Genomic DNA, 22,081 nt, shown 5'->3' with positions numbered 1-22,081 from the left:
CATTTATACCATCTTTGAAAAAACACAAAAAATCATGTGAAACTTTACGTCTGCTTCAGTGTCTAATCTTTGTTCACAAATATCAGTACTGTTCTATCGTTAGCCACCCAATTCTTCAAGCATCTTTTACTCTTTTATGTTGAAACTGGTCACATCTCTTTAACAGTAAAACCCCTCTTTAGATGCGGTCACCCCTCTTTTACGGCCCCACTGTATAATAAAAGTATGCATTCCCCTCTCTTTTACAGATAATTTTTTTTGTCTCATCTGTGTCCACAAGAGAGAGATTTTACTATATTTAATACTTAAAAAGAACTGAAGAGGTTAATTTTTTTTGCACATAAATTGCCTTTGTCAGAAAAGAAAAATAGCCAGAAAAGTATGAATTCAAGTGGCTCTGATAGAGTATCAATCTATTTATTGGTACTACACTAAGACAATAAAATATAAACAAATTCTGTCTGGTTTTAATACGAGCAGATAACAGGGAAGTTGAGAAAGAATATAAAAATGAAAACAGCAAAATTGTATCTACAATAATCAGAAAAGAAAAATGAAAACTTTTTAAGACTTTTGATAAAAATTCCAGGAACAGCTACATTATACCTGTAATCCGTACCAATAAGTTTGCAAAACGTCCTTTTATATAATATCAAAATCAAAACTGGACCCAAACAAACGGGAGAAAGAAGAAAAAAAAAAAAAAATGGAACTGGAATGTATTTTTCCCTCCGAGATGTATATGTATATGTTTATATTAAGTAAGCAGACTAAGAAAGAGGACTTTCCATTGTTTTGATGAAGATGAAATTTTACAGTTGACCACTATCGGCAACTGCAATTGTCTTGCTGGTCTTTCCAGTTTGGCTTCCATAACTTTCAATTTTCTTAACCACATCCATGCCTTCCACCACTTGGCCATACACCACATGTTTTCCATCAAGCCTGCAATAACAATATAATTCCTGCATATGTTGAAATTCATCATATATACAGGGTTTATATTTTTTATGTTCATATATACAGGGCATACTTCCAATTAGAAAAATTTACCAAATAACGTGTAGCCTTCAGATACGCCACTAATGTTCCAAGTGGATGAACAGTTATTAAAATAAAAAATTAACTTTTCATACAGGAACCATGTCCTCGAAAACCCAATTAGGAAATTGTTGCCGTCTCTTTTCAGGCCAACTAAAAAAAAAATTCCATGTTTCTAAGTGCAATATTTGCTAAGAATACTTGAATTCAAAAAAATGAAAAGTTGGGGGAAAAACATCATAAGCTAACAAAAAAATACTTCTTTACCTCGTTTATGCTGTTCTTTCCTAATTTTTTAATTCGAATATGGCACTTAGAAATACGGAATTTTTTGTTGGATTCGGGAGTGTCAGGGCAACAATTTTCTGAGGTTTTTGATGACATGTCTGTACTAGAGATGGGACAAATATTCGGCTGCTACTTGGCCTTTTGCCAAATATTTGGCAGGAAAATGTTCAGGAAAATATCTGTGTAAATCTTAGCACAACAAACTAATTAAAAAAACTATATCAATTGGAATTTTTCCCATAAATTAAAAATTTATATATTCTGAATAAAAACATGAAACTGAAAATAGAATCCTACTGCAATAAGGTGGAAGTGAGCATGAATTATCCAAGTTCACTAACTGAAGGATATATCTGGACAAGATGGGTCTACTGCAAAACATCGGCAAATGGATCCTATGTCAAAACATCGCAATGTTGATATAGAGGGTGTTGCTTTGAAGTGGCGATAAACTCAGATGTGCGATATTAGGTATCAAGGGGAACAAAATTTGTCATAGAACATGGTACCACAAACCACGCTTAGTCTGTGAGAATCGGAAAAATACCTATGAAGGGTGTGACGTCGAGTGGGACAAAAAGGTCAATAATAAGTACAAAAAGGAAATTCAATAAGTACAAAAACCATTTACTTGGCAGAATGATTACAATACAGCCTGTGCAGCACAGTTCAATGTCAGAAAGTAGACGAAGATAAATGATCACAGGAGTTGTTTGAATTGGCTGCCACAGAGGTTACAGCACAGTCGGCAGCAACACAGTAATGAATGTCAGACGCGCTCGACGATACCGGGTGTGCTGGAGACGTCACACCCTCCATAATATATTTTTGCAATTTTCCCTGACTAAACATGATTTGCGATACCGTCTTTTAAGACAATTTTTGTTCCTCTTAATGCTTAAATCATCCCTCGGAGTCTGTCGCAATTTCAAGGCAACACCCTCTAGATTAAAAAAAAAGTGATTATTTATGATAATGTGACTAGGGCTCAGATTTTTATGACAAGTGATATGTTTTCATGACAAATCATATTTTGGGCATTTTCGAGCTATTGGTCATATTTCAAGCATTTTTGAGCGATCTGTCATATTTTAGGAATTTTCAAGCAAAGTTAATTTTTTTGGGTTTTTTTATACTGAAAATTTTAATCTTGGGCATTTTCTTCAGAGATATAATCTTAAGAAATAAATTAAGCAACAATGAAATAATAAATCTAATTAAGAAAATCTGATGCCTTATTGGCACATAAAGCTGCTGCTGATTATATGCAGGGAGATACAATATATATAGTTTTGTTTGTTTGATGCCAATGTTTTTGTTGGCCATACCGGACAAGATACGTACAGTATTGAGCTACTGAAAAAAACAAAAGGGGCAAAAAACATCTGAAGAATAAAAATGAAACTAGAAAAATAAAAAAAATAGATCCTAAATTTTATGACGCATTATTAGTTGAAAATAAATAATGGTTGACATAATTAGCAGGGCTTCCACTAAAAAAAAATAGGAAAAGTAGAGCTAAAAAGTAGGACAAGGGGAGGGTACCCCCCCCCCTCTTAGACAACATAATCATAGCATAATAAAAAAAAAATCCCTAAAAAAAAATTTTTTTTTCAATTATAAAATTAATTATATTTTTTCATAGCACTACTTCAATATCCTGTATAATTGACTTCAGCCAAAGCAAAATGACAGAAATGACTTGGTTACTAAAACAATTATTGGCCAAAAAAGTGTACTAGCAAAACACAGATAATTATTTTCTGTCTCTTCTCACAAATCACACCGTCACAACAGTGGTGGTCGGCTGAAGTTGGTTTTCTGTGGTTCCCAACTTCAAGGCGTGAATGCGAGCCGATCTCCCTGTTAAAAAGTCACAGCTCTACAACGCTACAGATGTTTAATCATTACACTTCACTCACAATTCGAAATATAGATGGTGACACTTATTCACACACAACACCATATATACACACTTAGACCACTGGGTACACATTCACACTTCCGGCACAATTCAATAGGTAGTAAATTTCCCACGGCAATAGACTGGAGCTGTGCTTGGTTTGAAAGAATGTCTCTTCTCACAATATAGGCTACATTACAGGCCAGTCTGTCCACTCTTTTCGACAATGCACAGCAAATTATGAAGACATAATTTTTTTAAGAATGACTGTTTTTCAAGACCACTTCCAAAAGCACAGTTAGGGGTGGGAAGTGACTAAGTCCATTTCGGAGCAGCAAAATTCAGGATTTGGAGCAGCAAATTCAGGATTTGGAGCAGCAAAATATGGGATTCGGAGCAGATATTTATAAATTGGAGCAGTGAAGTTAACAAGAATATTTTCGTTAACGCTCAACCCTTTTCAAAATAAAACTGTACTGTCTTTTGTTATCAAACATCTTTTCGTCAGCTTGATTTTTGTTTCTGGTGTTTTAGGCTTTTGACACCTTGTTTGAAAGAGCGGCTGTCATAAAATTTTTTGCACCTGTCTATTTAAGATTATTTTTGCTTACTGGGGCGCTATTTGCTGCCTTGAACAGCACTTCTTCAAATGAGCTAAAATTTTTTTTATAAGTTTTAAATTTTTTTATACTTGGAAAGAAATCGTTGCAAAATGGGAGAGAATTTCGGAAGAATCAACTCGATGTTTGGCGATCTGACACTCGTTATTTGGCGAGATTGGCGATCTGACACTCGTTATTTGGCGAGTTAACGATTTAACGCTCGTTATTCGGCAAAGTTTCTAAACTAAAATTCGTAATTCGGCGGACATGCGCTTTTTACTCCCGGAATGAATTTTTTTTTTCACGAAACATCAGGATTTAACACAATGACGATCGACTACAGTAATTTTTGCTGCTTCCAGTGGCGACTTTTTTTTTTTTTAAACGGAAACACTCGCATTTGTACTTTAAAGCTGAAAGACATTGCAAACCATCTTCAGTTCCACGATCACGGACAATATCGGGGTTTCGCGATGGAAAGCCCGATGAGGTGCCGATAGTTAGAGTATAGTGGAATAAAACACGCTCTTCTCGGAAAGAATCGTTTCGTGGCTAGCAGGAACAAAAATTTTTTGGCGTCCTTTCCGAAATTCCGGGCATACTAAAGCAAAATTCGCTATTTGGCGCAGAAAAATACGAAAATACGCTATTGGAGCAGGATGGCGCAAGATATTAGTTTTGGCGCAGTGCGGCGCAATTGACGCAGAGTTCCCACCCCTGCACAGTGTAAATTATCAAGTCCGGTGTAACTGAGTCTGAGGGTTCAACAGTACTATACTTGTTGAACCTTCACTTATCAAATAGAAAATTAATAAACCAAATGATCCACATACATCCCCCTACCAAATAACCTTAAAAACAATACAATTTCTGCTTTGGCAGAATCATTAATTCAATCTAAAACATTTGTCATATTTGGCAATATATCAATGATTCCCTCCTCAATTAAGATCAATTATACAAATTTTGTTGATAGGATTTGGTAAAAAGTAGGAGAGTTTACCGAAAAATAGGATGTGTGGGAGCCCTGAATTAGACGTAGAATTGGTAACGTGTTGAAAAAAAAATTATTATGTAAGTAATATTAAAATGCAATATATATATATATATATATATATTGTAGTATATCTGTGGTATATATCACCATCAAGTTTGATATTATCATATTTATTTCAAAATGTTATGCACAATAAGAGTATTGTTTTAAGTATAGTGATTATCTAGATAATTTAATAATAACAGAAATCAACATTGCATAGGTTGGCATATATGCCAATAGGTTGGCAGGTTTCTGACACAAGGCAGTTTTTCACGGCTTAAACAGTGGTTCAAACTGTCACGTCAAAAACCTCAAATATTGCTTTTCAATATAAAAATTCCCATTGGAAATGCACACATTAATTGCATGTAATGTTTAAAGTGACTATGTTATACAAAGAATAAATATTTAATATGGTTTGCTTCTAAAATAATTTTATACTCTCTACAGAATTATTTTGGACAAAAAATATATATGGTTTTCTTTCTTGTAAAATATGGAATTTGAATAAAGTATAGCATAAACACTGAAGGGAAAACTATGGAAGGATTTGACATTCTGATTCAAGATGGTTCTTGACCTTAAAACATTTCTTCAACTGCTTATCAGGGTTTAAGCTAGATAAAAAATTCCTTTGTTTGTGAAAAAAAAAAGTGAAAAAAAAGTGAAAATGGGGGAAAAACTTTAGCTGTTCAGTTTCCCCCCCCCCCTCCAGAAACGACGTTCTGAGGTCTCCGAGTCCCTTAATAATTCATGAATATTCAATGCAATCCCAACCTGCACACGCCCTTGTGGGCGTATATACAGATGCCTAGCAACCCTAGACCTCCCATTCCCGTTTTCTTTGGATCAGAGCTCCTACCGGGTCTGGACCAGCCATGCTGAAACATTTAGAAAAACCTGTTTTTAATCCACAGCGTGGGGTGGTTTTGAAAGAAACTGGTTTTTACATGTTTTGGGCATTGAGTAGAGTCAACCCCTTCTATGGCAGAAAGTCCTAGCGCGAAGCTTTTTGAGTTCACAGAAGTCGCCCATTTTACCTGCAGCCATTGGATAAAGCAGGCAGACGTATGCAAAATCTTTACCTTTTTTGCAGTATATGCAATGACTATATGAAGACTTCAGTGACAGTACGAGCTTCCCGCGGAGGCTTTCTGCTATAGAAGGTGTTGGTAGAGCGGCGACTTTACAGACTGCCTTTCGCGTAGAGACAAAAAAGTTCGGCTCCGAGTTTGACTTCTCTCAAACTCTCCCAATGTGTATACAAATTAATTGTTGCGGTAAAGATCGATGCAGTTTTATAAAAATAAATAAAACACCACAAGGAAACCAAAGACCATTTTTTTAAATCGATTTCCATAGTATTGAGAGTGTCTCCCGTAGCTCCATAGTTCATTGCGGCCGTCCGTAGAAAGTATGGACAATCCATAGCAGTTGGCAACTCTGTAGGTGCAATGCAAGTCTTGAGAAAAAATTAGCTCATTACATGATATTTTGTGATACCGCTGTTGTGGTCAAGTGATCATAGTGACAGACTCGCATCACAGGGACCCGGATTCTAGCCCCACCATCGCCACAGTGGTGGTCGGCTCAAGTTGGTTTTCTGTGGTTCCCAACTTTGAGGCGCAAATGCGAACCGATCTCCCCGTTAAAAAGTCTCACCACAGAGAGCAACAGGCCTACAAACAGTACAAATATTCAGTCACTACACATCACTCACTTCACTTACGAGATATAGATGGCAGCACTGAAAAATCATACACAACACTAGATATGCACTCAGACTGTTAGGTACACACATTTACACTTTCGGCACAACTCACTAGGTAGTAAATGGCCTATGGCGATAGAACTCAGTTATGCTCGGTTTGAAAAAAAGGAGGGGGGGGGGGGGAAAGAAAGAAGATATTTTGTGATGCATCCAAGTCACTTTATAAACGCAAGCATTAGTAATTAGACTGATCTACAATTCAAACAAGATTCTGAACAGCTTTGCCTTCATGCCACTATCCTAATTCACAAACTTTGACCTATCAAACAAGAAGCTATAGATGTATGCCGCTGTCCGCTATACACACTAATTATAGATTTCCCAGGAAAAATAAAAAAAGAGACTGTTTGAGCCTAGTGCTGTGGGATGCATATAGCGCTGACTATGTCTTTCCTTGTATCTATCATTCATGTGCATCTATATTCGGATATGAAAAAAAATGTTTATGGCTAGTGAACTCCTCAGCTTACAAATTTTTTGCTAATGAAGATTTTTTTTTCAACATTTTCTGCCTCAGATAATGAAGATAAATTTGACTATCAAGCATTTCAGTCTATATGGATTGCATGCGTTAACATTAAACAGCTGAGTAACGAATTAAATTTTCATGTTAATCCAAATGGGTCCAATGAGGCATACGTCTAATCAGAAAAGTTTCCAAATAATGTGTGTGTGTGTATATATAGTTATTAAAATATAAAAATTAAATTTTTATACAGCCCTATGTGCCCAAAAACCCAATTAGAAAGTTGTTGCCATGTCTGCTGATGCCAACTACAAAAATTCAACGTTTTTAAGCGCAATATTTACTGAGATATTCAAATTCAGAAAATGGAGGAAAGTTGGAAAAAAAAAAAAAAAAAAAAAAAAAAACAACAGCATTAAATGCAGGAAAACCATTTTGCTCCCATTTAACACTATTTGTTCCCAAATTTCCTTCGTTTTTCAAACTTAAATATCTCTGAATAGCGACTTTGAAACATGAAGTTTTCAGTTTGGCATCAGAGAAACATGGCAACAATTTGCTAATTTGGTTTTCGGGCACACAGGGGTGTTATATAAAAAATTAATTTTTATATCTTATATAAAAGCTATACAACCCTGTGCAACATGAATGACATATCCAAGTACTACATGTTATTTGAATACTTTTTTTAATTGAAAGTATGCCTCAAGGATCAACGGTTCACCAGTAAAATGACATATGCTTTGTTACTACACATCCTTTATATAGTGTGGATCCTGCTTGCATAATGTTAAAAAAAAACTGTCATAAAAAATATTGCAAATGGAAAGCGCTTTAAACAGGAAAACTTAAATAAGAATTAGTTAAGAGCTGCGACCATGAAAACAAGTCACGCGAAGTGGGAAAAAATTCCAAGTGTGAACACTATGGCAACTGTATGTATGATAAAATTGTCTCTAAGAAAATAAACTGTATACTTACCAACTAGTCTTCACTGTAGTAATGAAAAACTGGGATCCATTAGTATTGGGCCCAGCATTTGCCATAGACAAGAGGCCTGTCAAGAAACAAATATTAACCTTTTACTGGCCGAATTAAGATTTGAATAGCTTGTCATAATTTTGTTTTGTTATTTCCTGTCCTGATCCCTTAGTTTACAAATATCAACCATAAAATTCATGAAATTTTTTTTTTTTATTGCATGTTTTCTGAACTTGCCTATGTCCACAGATACAACATTAAAAAAAAAATAACAAAAAAATTAAATTTTATTCTTTCTTAAAAATAGGTGATTCAAAAAAAATTAAATTTATGGCACAAGTGCTGAAATAAATAAAATTTTTATTTTGTAAGTTAAGTTTTGAATCTCATGCATTCAGGGGGAAAAAAATCAAGTGCTTTCATGTAGGAAAAATATTTTTTCAATTAATAAAACCGATGTTCCCGATTGGGAACATTGGCCGTTAAAAGGTCAAGTTCACTGAAAGTCAATCATTATGTGAACTTTATTTCCTTGATAAAAGAAATGAAGCAAAACTCATAATTAAGAATTAATCATATTTATAAGAGTATTAATAATCAATCGAAAGACATGATTCACACATCCCAGGTCGACTAAGAATTGGCATTAGAGCCTAAAATTTTTTACATGTAATTACTAAATTGGAGCCTGGAGAAAACACATAACTTTCCTTATTTATGTCAGTGTACCTAAGGACATGGAAAGAGGTTGCCACTTGCAAAAATAGAAAGCAATTTCAGTTTTTGCCATTTTTGGGGAAAAAATTAAGCTTTTAAAAATTTTTATCAGACATCTACGATTGTTTATTTTTTTGTCAAGTATTGACAAAATTTTTCTCTGAAGAAATTTAGATTCTTATAATTATAATAATAATTCCACACTTTTGTGGGGAGAAAAAAGGAAATTCTTTTAATCAACTCTCTACAATTTTAGACCAGTGATTGAAAAATTTGAAAATATTTTGCAGTTTTTTTTTTACCTGATGCTGTGCATTTCAGTTTGATGGGCAATTATGCATGACTAGAATGCTTTAAAGTTCCTAGCTTCCTTCGGTTTTTTTTTTAATGAGAAGCACCCAAAGTTTCCCCCTATAACCCAAAACTCACAGCCCAAAATTCTGATTCTAGTCAACCCTGATCTGGCCACCTACATCAGTCAAGGTTCTTACAGTATCTTGCTTATATATGGCAGATTACTAATAGTTCAGACCTTGAATACTTGACCAGAAAACTTGAAGATACATACTACAAATTTATGTAATATTAATGTATTGATATTAAAGAAATGAACTCTGCTAATAAAAAACAAATCTCCACATATAACATTTAATCACATTCCATATACAGTCGAATCTCGTTATAACGAACTTCAAGAGACCAGAGAAATCTTTTTGTTATACAGAAATTGTTATAAAGGAATTCCAGGTCTTTGCATTTTTCCTATGTAAATTTGTTTGGAGGATTAGAAAAGTGTTCGTTAAAACAAGAATTTCATTATAACGGTATTCGTTAAAACAGGATTCGACTATAATAGTTTTTTATCATCAGACATTTTTGGTCCTATTAGGTTTGTTGTTATGAGAAGGAGTGAGACTTTATTTCTTTTGAGTCCATCCTGTTTATGTGGCAGAGCCAATATCAGCGGTCTACTACTTAACTGTACATGCACCTCATACACATTCCACTAAGGAATTTATAACGAATTCAGGGCTCCCACTCAAAAAATGAGAAAAAGTAGGAAAACACAGGACTGAAAAGTAGGATGGGGGAGGATAATCCCCCTTAGACAACATAATCATAGCATAATAGAAAAAAATCCCTAAAAAAATTTTTTTTTTCGCAAAAAACAATTTTTTAAATTGTGAATTATCTTTTTTTTCAAAGCACTATTTCAGTTTCCTATAAGATTGACTCAAGCCAAAGCAAAATGACAAATGGCTTGGTTACAAAACCAATTTTTGGCCAAAACAGTGCACTAGCAACAGATAATTCTTTGCCGTCTCTCCTCACATATATTACATTCTTTTTTGGAGTCTTCCAAAATGCAGAGCTTGTCAACTCTCTTCGACAATGCACAGCAAATTTTGAAGACGCACATTTTTTTAAAGAATGGAGCTCCTTCGAGACCAATTTCAAAAACACAGTGCAAAATGTGTAGATCACAAGATTCGATATGTAAATAAGGCAAGATGAACCAGATAGTTTACTGCATTGTCCATGTAACATGCCGATGATCCCCCGGCGTAAAAGTCTGTAGTCACCGTCACGTGATCTGTTGTCATAAATGTTACTAGTCTGCAGCTGTGATCGTATGGCGACGATCAAGGCCGATCGTGATGTCCGCCTGCGATCGCATGCAAATGAGGTGACCTTGAAGCCGATTGGCTTGATCAGACACGTGCGGTCGGATGTTTTCCTTTAAATACCGGCCGTACGTTGTAACAGCTCTGATTCTGCATTCATCTAATCTTGTTCTATTCAACTGAAGCCCTCTAGTAGGACGGTTCACCGTCTTGCTACCGTATCCATTGGCCTTAAGCTGATTTGTTAAAATGCAATAATTTACATTGTTTGCATCCGTTTTCCGGCAGGTTCGGAATCAAAAATATAAAATAATCTTCACAGTCAAAGTTCTTCATTGCTGATCGAGGTGGTCCGGCCCTCAACCGAGAGGCCCCCCGGAGCTGATCAAGGTGGTTCGGCCCTCAACCGAGAGGCCCCCCGGAGCTGAGCAAGGTGGTTCGACCCTCAACCGAGAGGCCCCCCAGGAGCTGATCAAGGTGTTCCGGCTCTCAACCGAGAAAACTCCTCTGATATTTACGGGAAAGGCTACCAACATCGGATGTCCGATCACTGTACAAGTTGACTGTTGATGATCATCAATTGGTGAGCCAGTATCTTTACTGTTAACGTCAAATAGAGGGCTCCACGTTATACTAATCCATTGTTAAAATTGACTAACCCTATAATTAATTTAAATAAATAATAATATTTCATGCGAAAGTTTATTTGCAATCATTTTCCACTTGTCGTTTGCCACTTTATTACTGGATATTTCGAACCGGGCAAGCAACTCCCATAAGGGACGTTGCATCCATCATTTTTTAAAGGGATTTGTTCACATTTTACTGTTCAATGTCAGTGTAATTGCTTTTGACGAATGAAGTGCTTTCATTTCTAGCTCTTTGCTGAGCATTGTAAATATTGTTTAAGCCTCTTCATGCCTTAAAAATACAGAAGACAACTGAATGCTATTGGGAGCATCAGAATCACGAAACTTAGAATAGCCTATGTATCCAACTGCTTTGAAATGCAAACTGTTGTTTCACCTATTTTCACCATAATTTTGAATGATGAATGTTAGTTACTGTCCAAGACCATGAAGTAATAAATACAAAATTATTTTTCCATCCAGACAGAAGTTTTTAATGACTACTATACTTGTTGAACCCTCAAACTATGCAAATGAAAAATTAATCAACCAAATGGTTCCCCCTCCCTAAATAACCTTATAAAATTTCTGCTTTGGCAGAATCATTACTTTCATTCTCCAACATTTGTAATATTTGGCAATATATCAATGATTTCCTGCTCAATTAAAATCAATTACACAAATGTTGTTGACAGGATTTGGTGGAAAAGTAGGACAAAACCAAGAAAGTAGGACAAAAGTAGGACATTTTACCAAAAAGTAGGAAAAGTAGGACGAGTGGGAGCCCTGCGAATTGGTACATGCCGGAATGTGAATGTATGTGTTGTGAACATAATGTGAAGTTTGTTTTCTGTATAATGCTTGTTATGTGCAGTGCTACAATCAATTTTTCTAACTACGAGTGAAGTGTAATGATTGAATAAGCGTGCATTGTGTAGGCCTGTACAATTATTCAACCATTACAATTCATGCATAGTTAGAAATATCTGAGGTCTGCGTGAGTTTCTCAATTTCTGGTCAGTTTGTAAAATGTCCACATCTCAGATATTGACTACAACATGTATACATTGTGTTGTAGTAAATTAGCACTGAAAATTTAAATCCTACAAGTGAATTATGGAGCGGTCAATAACTGAGTCAAATGAATCAAAACAGAAGCCATCACTTCTAGAGAAGGAAACCCATCTTCACAACTATAATGGAAACATGCGAACCAACAAATGGTGTGCTGAACAATTTTGATTAATACAGTTAAGTTGAGTTTCATTAGGAAAGAAATACCGGCATCACTGAATTGTTATTTTACAAAAATTTCATAAGAAATATAATTTGTTAGCAGCGACTTCTAAGCTGTCTAACAAAATTTTAAACATCTTTTATAAGAGATTAAGATTACAAAATAAGGAATTAGCCATTGAATGATATGAATGGACAGACATCCTGCATAGAATATGGTCAAAAATGCAAAGGAAAGTGAATGACAAAATTATTGGAAAAGCATGAAAAGGCGGCATCTTGATGGTTGAATCATCCATTTGACTCTGTTGTTTTGGAATTTGCCTTCACGGCACTTCAATTTGACTAAGGTTCTCTTTCATCTGGCCACTTTTTTCATCTGATTGATGCCAAATTGCTACAATTCATGACCCTAACCTTTTGTCATGGGAGAACCCTGTGGCATATCTACATATAAATTTGCAGAAATTTAATGATTATTCATTCTCTGTAGCTCGTGGAGTTGTTTCTGGCCCCACCCAATCAAGCAAGCACATTTCCTTTTTCTTGAAGCAACTCCAGATACTTTTGATCCCGAGCCCACCCTGTCAATTCATACAATCATTACCTGGTCCAGTATGCTTCAATGTGAAGTTTTCATCTTCAAATCTATCTCCATAGATAGATCGCCCTCCAGTTCCATTGTGATTTGTGAAATCACCTCCCTGACACATGAAGTTTGGAATTACTCTGTGGAAGGTGCTTCCTTTGTAACCAAATCCTTTTTCTCCAGTGCAAAGAGCTCTGAAATTCTCTAAAAATAGATAAAAAAAATATTTGTTAACAATTTAGTTTGTAAATTAAAAAATGATTCCAGAATTCGGGCAAACATGATACATGAGAAGTAACACCAAAATTTCTTGTAAAATATAAACCAATGGTGATTTTTTGACACCTTTTAACACATTTTCTTTTATCTGATTGCTTCAGACATCAATGTTTATTTCCAAGGCATATCTCGTTGGACACTCATGACAGCTTGCGGTTACTTTCACAATAAATGTCACATTTATGAATGGAGAAAAAATAAATAAAACTTACAGCAACAATTGAAAAAACTTGTGCTCGAATAATTTATTTCTTTATATGTACAAAAAGAGGAAATAAATGAGCACTTCTAATAAATGTTTTTGAGAAAAAAAAAAGTCATTATCAAAACATATGCAAGGATCATTGAAAGGAACTACAAGAAAGGAAAAAAAAATTGGTAACATAAATTCAACTGCGACATGACCCAAGTGAAAATGTTTGAAACTTGAAACATAAGGAAAACGATTTCACCTAAACACTTAAAAAAAGAAGAAAAAAGCCTGTAGCAAAAACACTGAAATTCTGCGATTTTAAGAAAATGAAAACATTTGAATATTTAAGGCTTCTAACTAAATCAGAGAAAATTTACCTGCTGTTTTCGGCACAACATCTGAACGAAGCTATAAAAGATTGAACATACTTCAATTATTTTGCAAATACAATATAAATTTAAATTTTAAAAAGCACATGGATCTTGAAGCTTAGTTTTATCGAAACTTTTTATAAATGTTACAGCCCATGACTGAAATCTAGTGTCCCCCCTCTCAAAAGAGGCTTCCAATTTGTCAGTAACTTTGCAAGTTGTTTGCCATTTTGTAAAGACACTAGACTTCGGACTTGAATTGTAACATGTAAAAAAAATTAATATTTTCATTTTTTAACCTGCAGGTCGCTTGAAGCAAAGAAAAAAAGACCCCAGAGCAAATGGGCTAATTTTTTTCAAAGTTTTCACTTTCATCATCTCTTCTTTACTGAAGAAATCTTAACTATTTCATTTGAAAAACAAGAAATAAAGTAGAACCTTTCTCTTATAATCAGCATTCTCCTAAGCAGATGTTTCCCCACACCAGCCTTACAAAAAATTGATGGTTTAATTCATCTTACCCTCTGTACAGAAGAAATTATATGAAAAACATGGAGTGAGGTCACAGAAGGTGTAATGTATGTATATTAATGAATTGAGGAATACTCTGAGAAGTGACCCGATCCTGCAAGTTACACCACCTATCAAAGCTGCCAACTTTTGAGAATGCAAATTAGGGAGGTTTTTGCAGCTCCCAAAATTCCATACAAAAATAAGGGATTTTTGTAAAATAATGCAGTATTTTTCATTAATGAAAATGAAATCCCAGTGATTTTTTTCCCTTTGCAAAAACGTGACATTGTGCAAGACAATTGCTGATCAGCGCCGAGTCACCAACCAGCAAGATGAACCACATGCCATTACTACTCTCAAATAAAATCACACCAACAAAAAAATTGCAATCGGGCTCAAAACAGGACATAAAGTCAAAGCAGATACAAGTTCTCTCGCCAATTTCGATATCAAAAGGCCAAACTGATGCTGGCTGTTTAGAAAATTGTCTTTTTCTTCCTAAAACAAAATATTTGTTTGTGATATGACACAATGGTGAAAATTTGTCATGATTATGATGTCATTTCAGGAGTTAAAAGTGCATAGCAAATCTTTTTTCCCCAAGTAAACAAGTAAATTTATTTAGGTATAATTTCTTTTCCCTGAAAATAGGGATTTTTCTGCAATCACATTCGAAATTCAGGAGGTATAAGAATTTATCACAGGTCTGGGAAACTTGGCAGCTATGACCTATGCTACTGTTGGGCTTCACAAATCCTACGCACCAGGTCACCATGACAACTGAAAAAATTGGTATTGCCACCCAAAACTTTCTATGTTTGGTTACTAAATTGAAATCTGAGGAAAACACAACATTTATGGACTTGATATCAGTGTATCTATCGATACCAAAGAGTATGTCATGGAAAAGTCAAAATAAACCCTATCATTTTTGACTCCTGACAAAGATGTTTGGCTCCCTGTGTTTGTGAAAAAAATGTTTCTTGTGCCTACAGTTTTTTTGTCAAGCCCTCTGCTATTGTGTGTATGTATGCATTTTACAGTGTAATATAACCTCGTTACACAGCAAACTCTGATATTTTGCTCTTTTTAAATTTAATTTTAAATATTTATGTGTTTTACATTTGTCCCTACATTAGAAGCAAGTCTTCTAATGTAAGTGCAAGTATTTTTCAAGTTGGTTGTTATAAATAAAATGAGTGAGTTGCAATCTAGTGTGGGAAAGACTGTAGAAACATGTGATACTTTGAACTTACTTTGATACATGTGAACTTTGATTGAATACTTTAGGGGGGGGGGGAAATTTAATTTAAAATTTGTTTGTTAACGCTTACATAAAAGTGCAATATTGGATATCTGGGGTTGAGCATGAGGACAGTGCTGTTCGTGAATCATACCAAAGATCTGTGTGATGAACATGTCGCAGTGTTGTTTGCAAGATCGATGTTTTTTGCAATAGCTTTGCTTATTCTGAAAATATGGTAAATATTATTTATAAATTTGCAAACTTTACTTTCGCATTATAATTTATACATATATGCTCATTTTTTTATCATGAAAAAATTACGTTAAAAAAAATTGAATATGCAATTTAAAAAAAATTACAAAAGGTCTCGTATCTTTCCATTTCTTTAAAATATATATATATATATTATATTATATATATTTTATATGTTGCTTTTATATATTTTTAAATGCACCAGTACTTGCTGAGGATGAAATAGCACTATGATTCTAGTTATGCACAAAATTCGCACAATGCCAGTTTAAGGTTGTTTTTCACAAGATGAATAATGTGATACATACAATGGTACAGCTATAATATATAATTATTTTTCTCTTTGGCGACTTTTCTTAGTAATTTCCTTTCTAGCCTGTTGGAGCTTTTTTTCCTGGACAGCCATTCACTTTCATGTGCGGTTTTTCCTGTCTGTTATTATTTCAGATTACCATTTTTTTTTTTTTTACTGTTGGTTATCAATTGAAGGTGATACCTAAAAAGGTTGTTAGCAATAATATTTTGGATAGAGCACATATTTTAATTAATCAAGTCTATCAGCATTTTGGAGGTTTTTTTTGGGATATTTCATTTAGAACTTGTTCTGAGGATTGCACCTGGATTCTCTCAGATTTCACAAATTTCCATTTTAATTAATTTTTTGCATATCAGCCTTTATAATTTAAATCCCGCAACTGTGGACAAAGATACTTTTTGCCCTGACCATTGTATTATTTAAAGGAGCCCTGGGCATTATTTTCGATCCCTATCTGGACTAAGGATAGTATACTATGAATCCCTAATTTAGTCTAGAATGATGTTTTGTTTATTATAGTTGTTAATTTTTTTATCTTTCCATTTTTTTTTTTTCCAACAGCTTTAGCATTATCACTTTTTGGAGATTTTTTTTGGCAAGAAAGACATCTTAATGTCACAACATGGGTGATAGGCCTCCTTTTGCTACATACTACAGTGCCTTTGTCTCGCTGCTCTATGGACCTCTTCAGAACCAGAGAATCATTGTTCCTTAAGAACATTTTCCATTCAGAGGAAAAAGGCAAATTAGGCAAGATCAGGGGAATAAGCTGGTTGTGGAAATATATAAATCTGATGTTTTGGCAGGTAATCTTACATCAGGAGGGACTCGTGACTCCTAAAACATATTAACTCCTTAAAAGCAAATTGACCAGATCTTTGGTAGGCAGAGTCATCATGATAATGTGCTATCTCACAGGTTCCTCCCATGTTAGATTACCTGTCAAAACATCAGATTTCAATTATTTACACAACCAGGTTATTGCTCCTGTTCTCTCAAAATTTGATTTTTCTTCTGATAAAGAATTTGCTTAATGGGCAATTATTCTCGGGTTCTGAAGAAGTGCAGTGACAAGCAGATGTGGGAAAAGGAGGTCCACAATCACATCTTCGAATGAATGGTGACAAAAATACATAATTATACAGGTTAGTTATTTCGAAAGAAGCGCAAAATTATCAGGTTACAACTTATACATTCGTCTGTAATAAAATTTCAAAAAAATAAGAATTCCGGAACTTTTTGAACGTAAGTAGTATTAACTTGAAAAATGACACTTTCCATATTGAAAAGTTGACCTGACGATTTTTGAAAGCAAGCTAGAAGGTTCATTTCATACAGACGGTATACCTTCTTGTTGAAATTTTTGGCTGTATCAAAACAGCAGTATGTCGCCACTGCGGTGTGGCGCTTTTCTATAGCAGCTCAGAGATGCTGCTGACGTGATATAACGAGTCAAATACATGGAATTTTGGAAGATGCTTAGTTACACTTCATTCTTTCTTAGTTTCAAGAAGTTGTGCTGTTGTGGTGAGTGCGTAAGATATGAAGTCAGAGACAGGAAGAGTTCAAGGTGCATGGGTTCAAACCCACCCACAGGAAAACTAGACTTTTACATCCATATTCGTTGTGGGCATCTTTTTCTTAGCCACTTTGTTGGGCATTTTGCCTGTTGTGACATTGTTTTTGTATAAGGGAAAAACCTCAACATTTCCCCCCTTCTATTATTATCACATGACCTTGAAAAGCAGTTTTACTCCTTTGAAGTACAAATGAAGAACTTTACCATACTGTATTATATTTATATAACCCACAGGATTGTTGAAGAATAAGATGACAAGATATCTTCCCTGAATGACGGGACGTATACAGAAATGTCCAATTTTCCAATCTCTGAGAATCCACTCTCCTGTGGGTTACATACCAGAAAGTACGGTACTTTAGTGGCTATCTACTGGCATTCAAAGACAGCGTAAATTCAGTTTGTTCCTACAAGATTATGAATGCAATTAAAAAAAAATATCTTAAAGGATTGGAATACCTGTTCAAATTTAAAAAACATTTCCACGATCCCACTGGAACACACACATGCACAATCTTACCTTGAATATCTAGTTTTGTCATCTTGCCAGTACATGGTCATTTTATATTTTTATTTCGTCGCCAGTACATTCGTACCATTATGTATCGTGAAAATTGGGGGATATGCATACGAAATCTGCTTTTAGATTTCTTCCACAGAAATTTTAGGTCACTAAAACTCAAAAAGAATTTTAAATTAACAGATAGTATGCATATAATAACAATTTTTTTTTTCTTCAATATTGATTGATTTTCTGCAAAAATATTTAAACATTTATTATTCTTGATCTTCAGGGAAAGGCACGAGCCACCATGCCATCTTCAGATTTTGCTTTTGGCAAAAATCTGGGTAGGACCACACAATTGCACAGTGGAAATCGACTAAATAAGATTTTCTAAGGATTTCCAACTTTGAATTAGCTATCCCTTTGAAAAAAGAACTAAACTTTGTGGCCACACTGATCACACAGACCTACAACACAAATATGCATATGTTACTGCCAAATCCAAAAATTGGCAAATTTCGTTAAATGTTAGTTTCTACAGCCGGTTTGCGACGCAGCCGGCAATCCTACATCAAAAGACATGATTTGTGAAGTTGGCATATTTTATCATGATAATTATATCCACGTTAATTATGGCAACGGTAACAAACCAGTCGCAATGTGGTAATAATCTCCCCCACCCCCCCCCAAAAAATTTGGCAGAAAAAAACTGTTTATATAATTATTTTTATAATTTTTCTCTCTTGTCTCATGGAGCTAATCCAATGCAGCTGCTACATATAGACATGTATCACACGTAGACGATTAAAAAAAAGTATTTGGTTCCTACCATGTCGTAGGGTTTAAGCTACGGTCGCATTTTTTGCTAAATGCAAAAGAGCATTGTAGCATTTTGCTAATGCTTTTCCTCCCATTTTTGCTAAAGGAATTTTTTATCTAGCTTAAACCCTGCCGTGTCATCTCATATTAGTACCTAAGCTTTGACCACAGATTTCAGGCCAAAGTATTTTTGTAATTTGGACTTCTGCCAAAAAACTCTTGGTCACACTTCCGGCATTGGCAGTAACATATACATTAAATTTCAAATCCCCACACTAGCAATTTTGAGGGTAGATGGCACCCTGCCAGCATAACACACACCAAATAGTAGAGATACACAAGCACAATGTTAAGTTTTGCAAACACAAATCTGACATAGGGAAACTGACACAAATGGAAAATGTGTGGCAGTTAAATGCTGCTAAACCATAGCTGTGAACCATAATGATTGGGAAAATAAAATCATTCTACCACAAAATCATTTCCCAAGAAATTAATGCAAATGAAGAGAATCAGAAGAAATGCATCAGAATCATTTGCTTTAATTTATGCAGAAGATATTATTGAAAGAGCTAAGGTTTTCAAAAATGGAAAATCAATCGGAAGAGAATTTACAGACTCTGATTTATTAGGTAATATATAAATGTGACTAACTGCTCAGGACCCAGGTAAATACAGTAGCATCTCTGTCATTTTGTATTGCTTAATGTGACATTTTTTATGCTCTAGTGTAGTGATTCCCAACGTGGGCAATGGAATGTTCCAGGGAGGCGGTAGAAGCTACAAATATAACATAGGATCCTATGAGTTAGATTTCATTGGGGGGAATGTGAGAAAAAAAATTTCTGAAGGAGGGGGCAATGGGACAAAAAAGGTTGGGAAACTATGCTCTAGTGCCTTTTCTCTGTGTGTGTGCCCTCCCCCTTGTATTATGGGCGATCACATCAATTTAATATTTTTACACCATCACCAGTTTGAAGACCCAAGAATCATAATAGAGTTCTGCAAAAAGATAGGATTAATGGCCAACCTATCATCCACCAATGAAGTTGGTGGCAAAAAATAATTGAAGCGACAGTTTTTGTTGGTCCAGTCAAGTTAAAGGTTCTTATACAGTGTAAAGGGTTATCCAGGGAGGCACATGGTTTGAAGAAAGCTGGCTTACATTTACCAACATTTTGAAAGTTATGTACTTGTGGGTGAAGCGAACAATGAATTGCTGACAAACAGCAAATGTCAAAGACTACAGTGACTGAGTGGTTAAATTACTGCCGTGAAGTGTGTGTGGAAGCAGTGGTGAATGAAAACATTGTTCTTGGTGGCACCATAGTAGAGATTAACAAAAGTAAATGGAACTGCAAATGAGCGAAGGGAGATTGGGTTTTCGGTGGGGTGGAGCAACAAATGCTTTGTGGAAGTGGAGTCGAATCAAAGTAAAAATATGTGATTGAATGTGCTGAAAAAATATGTACTACTGGAAACAATAATATTTGATTCCTAGAAATCATCTGTCTCAAAGATGGTTTTTCCCTTCACTGTAAATCACAGCATAACTTTCAGAGACCCAGAAATTAATACGAGAAAAGATACAAAGATACGTTATCTATAATATTGAAGGATGTGGTACATAATCAAGAGTTTGTGCCAAAATGGTACTATACCAAACAATCCATCTCGAAAGACTGGTTATTTTTGGAGATAATGATTACAAGGAAGAAAATTCATCTTTGCCCCATGGGCACTTCCATTACCATATCTCCAAAAATAACCAATCTTTTGAGGAATCTGGTATTAACAAGTGGAGAAGACATTTCTACATACAATTCCATTCAAACCTGGCTGAGTTTATGTGGTGTCACCTTCATCAAGATAAAAACCAGTCACTTTTCAATAGTTTAAAAAAAACAATCGCTATCGTTTAACCCACACATCATAAAGACACCTCCGATCTCTAAAATAAGAAATGGCTAGTGATAACGAGAAAGTATACAGTGAGAATGTGGTAAATGTTCATTGAAATATTTGAATGCCTATGCCTATTTCTCATGATATATTAAATAGAAATTTTCTTTTCAGCTTCAGAAAGGGTTTCGTTTTTAATTTTCACGTATTTATAATCATTTTTTGGTGTTCTGGCAGCAACCTTAGGGCATAGCGTCAAAGAAAGCTTGGCGATAAAAAGTCGAAAAATCCATCTTGGGAATTAACCAAAAATAATGCTAGCATATCATGGAAGTTTAGTTACTCTGAAAAAGAACCAAGATTTTTGTTAAAAACAAATAAGTCAACACACCTCACAAGTGATTTAAAAATTCACCTTAGATCTGGCTGAGAAATAACCTCTTACAACTGATTCATTCCTGCTTAGAATTCCCTCGCAAAGTCAAAAAATTAGAAAACTATCGTAATGAGAAGCGATGTCACGGCTCGCGCCCACAGGCTGCAGTAGTAATAGCGGGACCACGAAGTACCTATCATTGCGCGTGCAAAAAGAATGCATTTCTGGCGCCTTCGAAAACGAATCTAATTCGAAGCATTTCCCGGGTTAACATTCACGAGGGGGTGGAACAGAAACCGCGTCGGGAAATTTCGAGAAGCGCTACAAAGATCGCAAAAAATAAACTTTAATTCACGAGGGAATGCACTTTTCGAACGAATAAAACTGAAACACAAATTAAACAGTTAAAATGTTTAATGTTCGGTCGGCATGGAATGCCTGGAGGGAAACGGTTATCGATCTGAACGATGCTGCAATTGCAGCATTTTAGAACTCACCTCGAAAACGATTCTGCCGACGGGTTCACCGTCTGCGGTCATGTCGAAATAGCATCTCGGAAGCGCCATTCTCACAAGATCAAGTTATTCAAACAGCTAAATCCAACGCAAAAAATGTAACGGACCTTCGTCTGGCGGCGATAAGACGAACGGAAAGTGATTCGATACCACTACTTCACTAACGGACATACAGGACAGAGTCCTACTAATAAATGTGTAGTTCTACGTGCGCATGCGCTAATTTTTTTCTTGCCGCAGAGTGCAGCTACTCACGTGAAGAGGGAAGGTAATTATATGCGTGACCATATTACCCGCACTTTACGGGATATTTCCGAGAAATGAACAA

The 22,081-nt window shown here is 35.2% G+C and overlaps 1 protein-coding gene across 1 annotated transcript; it reads right to left on the bottom strand.

The window, feature by feature from the left end:
- Positions 1-401: 401 nt before the first annotated feature.
- LOC149069364 (peptidyl-prolyl cis-trans isomerase) lies at positions 402-21,942 on the bottom strand. The gene is made up of 5 exons (XM_089249388.1): positions 21,736-21,942; positions 13,737-13,767; positions 12,906-13,091; positions 8,092-8,167; positions 402-945 (listed from the first exon to the last, which is right to left on the bottom strand). Exons 1-5 carry the CDS (start codon positions 21,802-21,804, stop codon positions 813-815), a joined length of 495 nt encoding a protein of 164 aa, XP_089105514.1. The 5' UTR covers positions 21,805-21,942; the 3' UTR covers positions 402-812.
- Positions 21,943-22,081: the final 139 nt, after the last annotated feature.

The sequence above is a fragment of the Pholcus phalangioides genome, unplaced genomic scaffold, assembly GCF_987345545.1.
Source record: "Pholcus phalangioides strain wild (caught in Gottingen) unplaced genomic scaffold, Ppha-v1.0 ptg000022l_1, whole genome shotgun sequence".
In the NCBI taxonomy this organism is placed as follows: Eukaryota; Metazoa; Arthropoda; class Arachnida; order Araneae; family Pholcidae; genus Pholcus; species Pholcus phalangioides.
This window is presented reverse-complemented; position numbering and strand designations above follow the sequence as displayed.

Coding starts and splice junctions, on each gene's coding strand:
- LOC149069364 (XM_089249388.1), bottom strand. CDS start 21,804: ATGGCGCTTCCGAGATGCTATTTCGACATGACCGCAGACGGTGAACCC. Junction 13,092..13,736: donor TGTTGTGCCGAAAACAGCAG/GTAAATTTTCTC, acceptor ATCTATTTTTAG/AGAATTTCAGAGCTCTTTGC. Junction 8,168..12,905: donor ATTGAAGCATACTGGACCAG/GTAATGATTGTA, acceptor GTTTCTTGACAG/GCCTCTTGTCTATGGCAAAT.